The sequence below is a fragment of the Octodon degus genome, unplaced genomic scaffold, assembly GCF_000260255.1.
Source record: "Octodon degus isolate 3935 unplaced genomic scaffold, OctDeg1.0 scaffold00027, whole genome shotgun sequence".
NCBI lineage: Eukaryota > Metazoa > Chordata > Mammalia > Rodentia > Octodontidae > Octodon > Octodon degus.
Window position 1 is genome coordinate 6942911 of NW_004524603.1, and position 10289 is coordinate 6953199.

A 10289-nucleotide genomic window follows, 5' to 3' on the forward strand; every position below is an offset into this window, starting at 1 on the left:
TTTTTTTTTTTTTTGCAGAACCGGGGATTGAACTCAGGCCTTGCACTTGCCAGGGAAGCGCTTATTCCACTGAGCCATCTCCCCAGCCCTTCTTTTTGTACTTGTGTCTACGATATTCTTTGCTAATTTGTTTAGGGGATGTGGTAGGGAAGATTGAACCTAGGACCTTGCACCTACTAAGTAGGTAGTCTACCACTAAGCCACATCCCTAGCCTTCAAAAACATGTTATTTGAGACATGGTCTTATTAAATAGTCCACACTGACCTGGAACTTGGGAACCTCCTGACTTGGCTTCCTGAGTAGCTGGAATTATGCCCCAACTCCTTTTTTGATACTTAATATCAAAATTCTCCCTATTGTGAAAAAAAAAAATTTGTTCAGATAAGGCCTATCTTTTGGGAAAAGTGTATGATTAGTAATTTAATTAAAACATCTTGTGAGTTTGCATTTCTAGGTTACCAGGGGAATGTAATATTCAACTCACATTGTATGCTGGGCATAGTGGCACATGCCTATAATCCCAGAATTTGGGAGGTTGAGACAGGAGGATTGTCATGAGTTTGAGGCTAGCCTGGGCTATGTACTGAGCTCAAGGCAGCCTAAACTACACAGTGAGATCCTGTGTTTAAAACTGGTTTACATGTAAACAGTGATTGTATTATTTATTGATTTGGTAGTGCACTCACCTGAGGTAACTGTAAATAGAAAAATTATACATTGTTCAGGGTATGATGTTTACTTACAAAGGAAACATATCCTAACCAATGCATAATTTATTTATTTATTTATTTATCTCTTTACTCAGATATGTAGCCTTAGCCCTGCAGTTGCTCCTGAGGAGCTGATCCCTGGCCCTGGGGTACATTCTTGACTTTTCTGACAGTAGCAAACTGTTCACTTTGCACACTTCAGGGCTATAGGCCTGATAGGTTGAGATTGTGAAAAGCCCTTTGAGCAGATAGAGCAGGTAGCGGTAGCCTTGGCCATTTTTCTCGCGTGTTTGAAATGAATGGCTGGCTCTCCCAGTTGTCTGTCGTATTCTCAATCTGAACAGAGCTATCAGTTTTTGTGCCTGCAAACAACTCCAGGCCATACAGCTCTGTGCCTCTGCACACCATTTGCTAGTGTTCAGGAGCGTGGGGCTGAGGTCAGGTCCAGCGGTTCTGTCTACCTGTAGAGCTGTGCTTGCTGTGGCTTTGCCTGCTTTCTCATGGGATTCTTTAAGCTGAAATGGTTGTAATAGGGCCGGAGAGATGGCTCAATGGAATAAGCACTTCCCTGGCAAGCGAAAGAGCCTGAGTTCAATCCCCAGTTCTGCAAAAAAAAAAAAAAAAAAAAGAAAGAAATGTTTGTAATAATGTTCTTAAATGATCATATGCTTTTGAAAGTAAATAGCATTTTGTATATTTTCAGTAGGTCAGCTAAAAAGAGAAAGGTTTATGGTGATTGAGTTGACATATATTAATTGTGTATTAGCATATTTGATTTGGTTTATATTTTAAATGAAAGGCTGTGTATTTTAAGTTTAAACAGTGAATTTTTCAGTAATGTCTTGTGCAGCTTAATAAACGAGCAGAAGCTGCTTTTAATTTTCAATTTTTCTTCTAGAACAGTTTATCTAATACCATATTTTAAAAGTTGTTAAATTGTCGTAGAGATCATGTCTCTTCCTCAAATGTCAAAAAAGGTTTTTTTGGCCACTAGTTGAATAACGGCAAATCCAAACCAAAAGAAAATGTTTGTCTAGCCTGGAATGTTAAGAATTGTTTTATTCTTTAAAAAAATTCTTGGGACCAGGGAGATGGCTCAGTGGAATAAGCGCTTCCCTGGCAAGTGCGAAGGCCTGAGTTTAATCCCTGGTTCTGGGAAAAAAAAAAAAAATTCTCAGGTGAAATAAGACAACTTTTATTACGCCTATAACTTTGGTCATAATTTAACTTGATAATGAATTGGTTTAAGCTCAGTGCTTAAGATTCTGTTTTATCTTTTCTTATTGGTTTTATAAAAGAATATTGTGTGGGTAACATTTTGGGAGGGCTGGCAGATTTTGTAAGCTACCTTAGCAACTAATGATGATGCTGTGGATACACTGTGATTTATTGCCTGTTCTTAGTTGGTGGGTATTTAGGTTATTTTACACTTTCACTATTAGTGTTGTAGTGAACATCTTTATATTATTTGATTTTTATATATTGTCTTTTAATTTAACTTTATTTTTTTTGGTACCAGGAATTGAACTTAGGACCTTGTGCTTGCCAGGAAGGCGCTGTGGCACCGAGCTCTATCCCTGGACCAAACTCCTCATTTACATCTTTGCATCTTTTGAATAGTTGTATATGAAAAGTTCCTGGTAAAGGAATTAATATGTGTGCTTTAAATCTTAATGTATTACCAAATGTCCCTTCAAAAAGTTTAAATTATGCCTCCAGTATCTATTTATGGACATGAGTTCACTTTTATTCTCAACACAAAATATTATCAGTCTCTGTCACTCTGATAGATAAAAAATTGTTAGTTCCAGGTTCCCTTTAGTTTAGTTCAATTGAATATCACTTGTTTATATTTCTTTTGAGGATTGGTTATTAAGGTATTAGGTCCTTTAAAGTCATGTTGGTCTCCTCTTAAGTAATTTATAAGAATTTTTTTTTTTTTTTAATACCAGGAATTGAACTCAGACCTCCAACTTGCCAAGCAGGTGCTTGTGCTGCTGAGCATCTCCCCAGCCCAAGATCTTTTTTTAAAAATTTTTTTTTGGAAATACTAGGGTTGTTTTTTTAAAAAAATATTGTCTTGTGGAGTTTTTCATTTTCACATTATTTCTGGGTATTTTTGATTATTTAGATCTTCCTTTTGGAATAGAGAGGATAATATCTTCCATGTAACTGTATAATATCTTCTACGTAACTGTCCAGTTGATCTAGCATTCGTTATTGAGTAATTAATGAATAGCTGAGGACTGTTACCTATTTGGAAAAATTAGCAGGAACAGCCTTCCTTCCCCGGGAACCTAGTGCGCAGGTTGCAGGGGTGACAGTCTGGCATGTTCATTAGTAGCTGGTGCAGCTTGTCCTTTTTTTTTTTTTTTTCATTTAAGCGAGGCTTGAAAACAGTTTTGCTGCAACAGCTTCTGATAACCGTGAACTTCTGTAATATTGTGTCCCATTTCTTAGTTGCTTTTCCCCTCCAGTGACAGCAGGCTTTACTTTGTGCACACAGGGCCAGTCTTGAGTTAGATACTTGAGTGGGCATGTAAAGGGTGAATGCGGCTCTCTCCTGCTTCGCGCGTGTGCTTTCTGTGAGTGTCTGTAGTTGTACCGGAGCCCGTCGTGTGAGCATTGCTGTTCTGGTCTCCAACATTTGAGCAGAGCTGGAGTTTCCGGCAGCAGTGCAGATAACGACGGCATGATTTGCTCTCAGCAGCGCCCGGCGGGCCTCGGCTGCCTTGAGCGTTACCCAGGCCGCTCCGGTTCTGTGCGTGTACGGTCCCTTCACTCGGGGCCTGCAGCTCTGACCTTGCACTCCACGTGCTGGCATTCTGAGTGAAATGCTGCGTCCCTCCAGGAAGGAAGTATAAGCCCTGACACACACGAGATAAAAGTGAACAAGGAGGCGGAGAGCTTATGTCCCAGGGTAGAGGTTTCCTCTGGTCTGGCGTGGCTCCTAACAAATATCTAACAACAAAAACTGAAATAATTTATAGTCTGGGGTGAATCACTCTTATTGCTTAATGACAACATCCTTGATTAGTTGCTCTCATTAAATACATCTGCGTGAGATCTTAATTTTTTTTCTTTTTTCTTGTTCCTCTGCTGCTGGAGACATATTGTTTTTAAAGAATATCTCATTCAGTTACCTTCTCTTTTGGTTTCTCTCCCCCCCCCCCCCTTTGGTTTCTTAATCTGGTTATGAACTCACTTGTAGTCTTGCAAACTTATTTAGCCAAATCTAATATTTATCTCATTCCCATTTTTTCCTACAGTACTTCCTTCACCTAAAAGTTAAATAATATATACTGCCATTTCAGTGCAAGAGCTAGCTAAAAAGTCTGGGTGTGTTATGTTTCCTCAAATCCTGAAGAAAGAATCTGAGGTAGTTGGAGAAATCTTCGGCCTTTCTGTAGAGCTGACGTGGCCGATGCTTTCTCCTGCCCCGCTCTGTCCCGGAGGGCCGCTGTGCCCTCGTCGTGTTGAGGGGCTGCTGAAGGCTGTTGGGCAAGCCAGCAGCTCCCATCCCAGCCTGCCTCAGTGGACCAGCCAGTAGCCAAGAATTGGTTTCTCGCCTGGCTGTCAGAAGTTGGGCTTAACTGGCTCGTGTAGAACTGTTCACGGCAAGATGGCTGTGGCTGTTGGCCTGAGCAATCCCTCCCTGAGCTGAGGAACCATATCCACCTGGCAGGGTCGCTGTGAATTTGAAAGAAGTTAACTTTGTAAAGTCTAGCACAGTGCGTGGCACATAGTAGGTGTGTTAATGTCTCTCCCTTCCCTGCAGGCCATTCACCTGCTCTTCCCTCTACGGTTTTCCGTAACAGTTTTTACTTGGAACCAGCCTTCTGCCAAGAGTCTCAGTTTGGTTGTGTCCTCCTCCAACTGCTAGTTTTGGCTTGACTTCCCTCTCCAGCTCCCATGGTGCAGCCACACAGTCGCCTGTTGTACCAGCTGGTTGATGTAAGTCTACCCGTCCTCAGAGGAGCTTGGTTACTTACCAGTGAGCTGCGTTTCTCTGAAAATGTAGCATCCTCGATAACTAGATTTCCCCTCTCTTTACCATTGTTGCCGAATCGTCTGTGCTAACTTCCTTGTGTGCTCCTCAAGTTGGAATAGAATTAGAGAATTCATTTTGCTGATGCAGGCTTCCTGGTGACTTCTGAGCCTAGGACCCTTGGCTCTGATCAGGTAAAATGCTGTGAAGACCCAGGAGGTAAAATTTTTACACTACTCTCAGTGATATGAGGCTGAAATTATATAAACTGTCAAGGATGATACATTTTCAAAGAAAATGAAAGTTGCTGGTAAGTAACTGGGATTTTTGAGTAATTTTCCTGTAAGTCAATATATAAGAATTCCCAGACCTGTTTTACCAGCAAGGGCCGCTGTATTGAAGTCTGATCTCACAAGCGAGAGGGGTGTGTGCGCAGTGTGGTTGTTAAAGTGTGCGGGGCTCGCCAGTTTCCACACAGCTGCTCTGGGCACTGCGTGAGCCGAAGCCCAAGCCTCCGCCCGGCCTACTGGCAGATGCAGCCTGCTGCCTCCAGAAACATTTTTTGAGTGCCTACTTCCGAGACACTGTGCTATGGGGTGTTACTTCAAGACAGGTGAAGCCCCCCTTGGCCTCAGCTGCTCTTGCCCTCAGGGAGCTTCCTTCCTGCCCTTGGTAATCATTGGGCTTGCAGTTGAGGGGATGGGGTCTGGAGGGTGAGAGTGCGGGAGGGGAAGTGGGGCTCAGTGTCCGCACCTGCATCTGAGCCTCCTTGTTTTCTTTGTTGCCGTAGAACCCAGGTGGCCTCACTCGGGGTACCCTGCGCATTGTCTGCACTGTCACAGCACACACAGGAGTGAGCCAGTCTCCCCATCGAGTGGGGGAAGAGCATGTTGGACCGTCTGGCCTTGGGTGTGACTCTGGGCTGTTCAAGCCCATGAGTAACTCAGAGGTGGACACGCGGCTCCTGCCCAGGCTTAAAGGCTGTGTGCTGCATGATTGAAGTTACAGTGTAGCTCATCAAATAGAAAACAAAAACCAACACCTTTAACTTAAGAGATGAAAATTATAGTGGTTCCTGGGTTCATGAGTTTAATTTGTTCTATGATTTGGGGGAAGAGAGCTGTGTTTGTGTGGGGAGATAACTGTGGTCACGTGTGTCACCCAGTGCAGAGCTTGCAAAGAGAAGCGAAGTTTTGTCAAGTACTTGTGTTTGCCAACAGAATTGTTGGCAAATAGAAGTGTTTGTGAACCAAGGCATTACTGTATTTTGTATGTAGAATCACCAGATGGCATATAATACTTTATCCCTCAGTAGCTATAACCATTCCTCACCCTCAGATTTACCCAGTTAAGCAGAAAGAATGAAGGAAGATGTGGTGGTAGGAGGAAGGAGAAGAGAGCTGGCGGGAGCTGCTCCTGCAGCGCTGTCGTGTTTCTGCCTGACCCTGAAAGTGCAGGGGCATCACCTTGGTCTTGCCCTGTGAGCCCTTGAGTGAGCTCTTGGGTGTTGTATTCAGGCTTAGGCTTTAATTCTGGCTTGGTAATTGATTGCCCTTCTAAGTAGGTGTGTTATTCTCTAAACCTCAGTGTCCTTGTTTATGGAATTGTGATGCTAAAGCTATGCTATGGTAAGGTTATGTAGCAGGAGTGTGTAAGGCCACGCCTGTCTCAACACTTAGCACAGTGCCTCCAACATAGTAAGTGCTCAATAAATGTTAATGCTCTTATTATTGATTATTGATTATTGGCTGGATGGATGAAGAATCATATTAGCGGCCAAAGAAAGACAAGGAAAAGATTTGGGATTCTAGAGTGTTAGTAAACTGTTCACACCTTCTTATTTACCTGGATTATGAGGTTTCTAGTATTTATCTTTTCCAAAGCTAAAATTAATGGTCGCTGTCACAATTCTTTCTAACTATCTTATGCTTTTGCTTTCACCTCCCAATGGAAGGGGTTATTTGTCTGTGGCAGTGCTGGTGATGACTGAGGTTCACTCGCTGTCCTGGTGCAGTGGTGGGGGCTGGGTGTGGCCATCAGCCAACGGCTTTTACTCTACTCTCGCTGTCCTAGTCCTGTTATTTTTAGGTCATTTAAAATTCAACATTAAACATGTATATGACAAGCATATATGTTTGTGTATATTAAGTATATATGATTTTTTCAGTTTTGTTTTTATTCTTTTTGCTCTGTTGTCATTGATTGTAGATGATGAATATATGCCTAAGATATTTTTGAAAGGGTTCTGAAGGGCTGATAATTGGGAAATGGTACTCCAAGAAAAGCTGGACTCCTGAACAGGATAGAAAGTCCTGTGGTTGGGTACAGAATTTTTATCATATTATATAGCATCAAAAATGTTAATACCTAAAACCAACATCCTTCTTAAAATCACTGTGATAAGAAAGCGTTATGCATAGTTTAATGAGTAATGTTTTTTCTTAAGTGACACGGAGGAAAAGATGTACCTTGAAGTCAGTATCCCCCAGGTTATATGAAATACGGTATTTCAAGGGCCATGTGCACTTGCACGTGTTGGAGGTGTGGACCCTGGCAGTAGTGTACTGGGTGAGAGCTGGGGCTCCAGAGTCAGGCTTCCAGGCCTTACATACGGCCTTATCTGATGAGCTTGAGCAATTCACTTATTTTTTCTTAGTTTTCTCACTTGCAAAATGAGCTAAGAACTGTACCCACCTTTGAGTGTTAAAAGGAAGACCATGGTAAGGCCTGTAATACGTTGAGAATAGTGCCGGCACGTGGAAGTGCTGAGGCCCCGCTGTGTGCAGTAGATGCGAGCGCTTGGCTGCAGTTGGATGCCAGTCTGCTATGACTCGTGTTTGTATGTCACCAGATAGCAGCAGATGACACTCAGGTGTTTCACAAGGGAAGCGAGCTCTGAGGAAGGAAGGCTGCTGCAACAGCCGCTGCCACTCAGATTAAGTGCATAGGCATGGCTGCCCTGTGTGCTGGGCGCAGAGGTGGGCACTGTGCAGTGCAGCCTGGAGCACTGGGTCCGGCGCTTTGACTGCGGAGGCACGGCCTGTGACTCTTGGTGGTAAGTAGGAGAGGGCTGAGAGGGTTTTGAAAACTGGCGAAGTTGCAAGAATTTTTTCGCCCTTATTAAAGATGAGAGAAGAGAGGATCCTTTTTGATTTTTGTGAATTTTACAGGCTTAGTTGAATAAACATTTTTTCAAACTTACTTAAGTGGGCAGCATTTCTTTACAATTTGATAGCTACAGCCTAAGATCGCCCTCTCATTCATAAGAGTCTTTTATTTTCTGTTTTAGTGTTCGGTGACCAGTGACTTGGATTTTCCAACACAAGTCATCCCATTAAAGACCCTGAATGCTGTCGCCTCGGTCCCCATAATGTATTCTTGGTCTCCCCTTCAACAGAATTTTATGGTATGTAAGTAATATGCCTTCTGCTTATCTGACAACTTATCTTACATAAGAAAAAATAGGTAATTTAAAAAAGCCAAGAGTGTGGTTTCCCCCCTCCATTTTTCAGAGGAAAAGTACTAAACAAAGACCTTGTTAGGATGAAACAAACAAACAAAAAAATGAAACACTTGTAACAGAAGAAGTAAGTTTACAGTTCTTGTCCTTGAAAGGTACTCAATCTCCTATCATCTTAGTCCGACTTTGTGTTTTGTTAATTGAGAACTGTTTTAAAGGTTTTAGGTGGCATGTTAATAGGGGATAGGGTGCACTAGGCAGCATTCGCAGGACTTATAAAACACGGGCTCAAATGTACTTCACAGACAGCACTGGCCAGGATGAAGGAAGCAGAACAGAAGAGAAATTCAGATGAGCCTTTTTTTTTTTTTTTGGAGACAGAGTCTTGCTATATATGGCCCAAACTGACTTGGAATTTGGGATCGCCCTGCCACAGCTTCTTTTTTTTTAAGGGGCTGGGCTCCCTAAATAGCCTGGGCACGCTTTGAACTCCAGCAGTCCTCCTTCATGAATCAGCCTTAGGGTTATAGGCGTGTGCTATTATGCCTGTTTGGTTTTGTTTTTAAATGCAGGGTCTCACTTCTTAGTGATCATCCTGTTTTCAGCCTCCCCAGTGCTGGGATTACAGGTGTGTACCACCATGCCCCAGCCTGGCCAGGCATGTGGTGTGAGGGATTGAACCCCAGCCCCTGCACTTGCCTAAGCAGGCAATTAGTCCATTGAACTATCTCGCTGGCCCTTTTTTTCTTTAAAGTCTTTTTACTTATTTATTCATTTGGTACAGGGTCTCGAAGCACAGCTTGGACGCATAGTGATCCTCCTGTCAGCCTCCCTACTGCTGGGATTACAGGTGCGTGCCACTGTGCCTGGTTTTGGTGGCCAACATGGTGCAAGGGCTGGCATGGCATGTGGTGCAGGGATTGAACCAGATCCTTGCACGTGCCAAGCAGGTGCTTAGGCTGCCCAGCTATTTCCCTAGCCCCTGCTTTTTTTTTTTTTTTTTTTTTTTAGGATGTATTTATTTGATACAGCGTCTTGCTACACAGTTCAGACTTGTAATGATCCTGCTGTCTCAGCCTCCCCAGCGCTGGGATTATAGGTGTGCACCACCATGCCTAGTTTCAGTGGCCAGCACAGTGCACCTGGGGTTCCTAGGCTGGCCTGGCATGCAGTACCAGAGATTGAACTTGAGTCCTTGCGCTTGCCAGGCAGGTGCTTAGACTGCTGAGCTATCTTCCCAGCTCCAAGAATATATATACGTTTTTAAAATTCATTTTAGTGACTTTTCTTTCATAGTGGAGGGTTAAAGGTGTCAGTTACTCTTTGTACTTGAATATATTTGTACATTTACTACAACTCTATTAAAGAACACTTAGCTTTTAGAATCATGCAAGTGCATGCCTCTCATTCCAGCACTCAGGAGGCTGAGGCAGGAGGATTGTTGTGAATTCGAGGCTGGCCTGAGCTACAAAGTGAGTTCAAGGCCAGCCTGGGCTGCATGAGAGCTTGTTGCAAAAAGATCCCCCACCCCAAATAAAAAAAGATAATCATATTGCAAAACTTCAAGGGAGGTTTCATACTTTCAGAGACAAATTCAGGTAGAATATGATTTATTTTATTTTTTGTATTTAGTGCAGGGTCTACAGGGTCTCACTACACAGATTTTTTTTTTTAATATTTATTTATTTATTTTGTGTGTGTGTGGCCAGCTCAGCCCACCAGGGGGCGGGGCTGGCTGGCATGTGGTGCTGGGGGATTGAACCGCGGTCCCTGTGCTTTGTTTAGCTTAGCTTGTTCTAAGTAGGTGCTTTAGACCACCGAGCCATCTCACCAGCCCTCACTACACAGATTGGACTCATAGTGGTTCTCCTGTTTTCAGCTTCCCAAGCACTGGGATTACAGGTGTGAGCCACCACACCCAGTTTCAGTCACCATCTCAGGGTCAGAGCTATCGAGGCAGGAGGGGGATCCAGCCTCTGACCCCTGCATCTGCCTAAGCAGGTGCTTTAATCCACTGAGCTATCTGGCCGGCCCATCAGAAAGAATATGATTTTGAGGGCCTGCCCCTTAGCTCAGTTCTTTAAGTGGCTGCTTCAACAAAGCATTTAGCCTCAGGTTGCTGGGGTTTGA

At 43.3% G+C, this 10289-nt stretch overlaps 1 protein-coding gene across 9 annotated transcripts in view; it reads left to right on the forward strand.

Moving 5' to 3' along the window:
• Ezh2 (enhancer of zeste 2 polycomb repressive complex 2 subunit) overlaps positions 1-10289 on the forward strand; it is a 67458-nt gene that overhangs the window by 35608 nt on the left and 21561 nt on the right. For 4 of the 9 annotated variants that reach the window (XM_012514226.2, XM_012514228.2, XM_012514225.2 and 1 more), the window contains exon 4: positions 7989-8105. The exons of 2 other annotated variants lie outside the window; for them this stretch is intronic. In XM_012514226.2, coding sequence (XP_012369680.1) covers positions 7989-8105 — 117 coding nt within the window. Of the gene's footprint in view, positions 1-4489; positions 4666-7145; positions 7268-7988; positions 8106-10289 lie in introns of all 9 variants that reach the window. 3 more of the 9 variants (XM_023712893.1, XM_023712895.1, XM_023712894.1) reach the window with 3 other exon arrangements.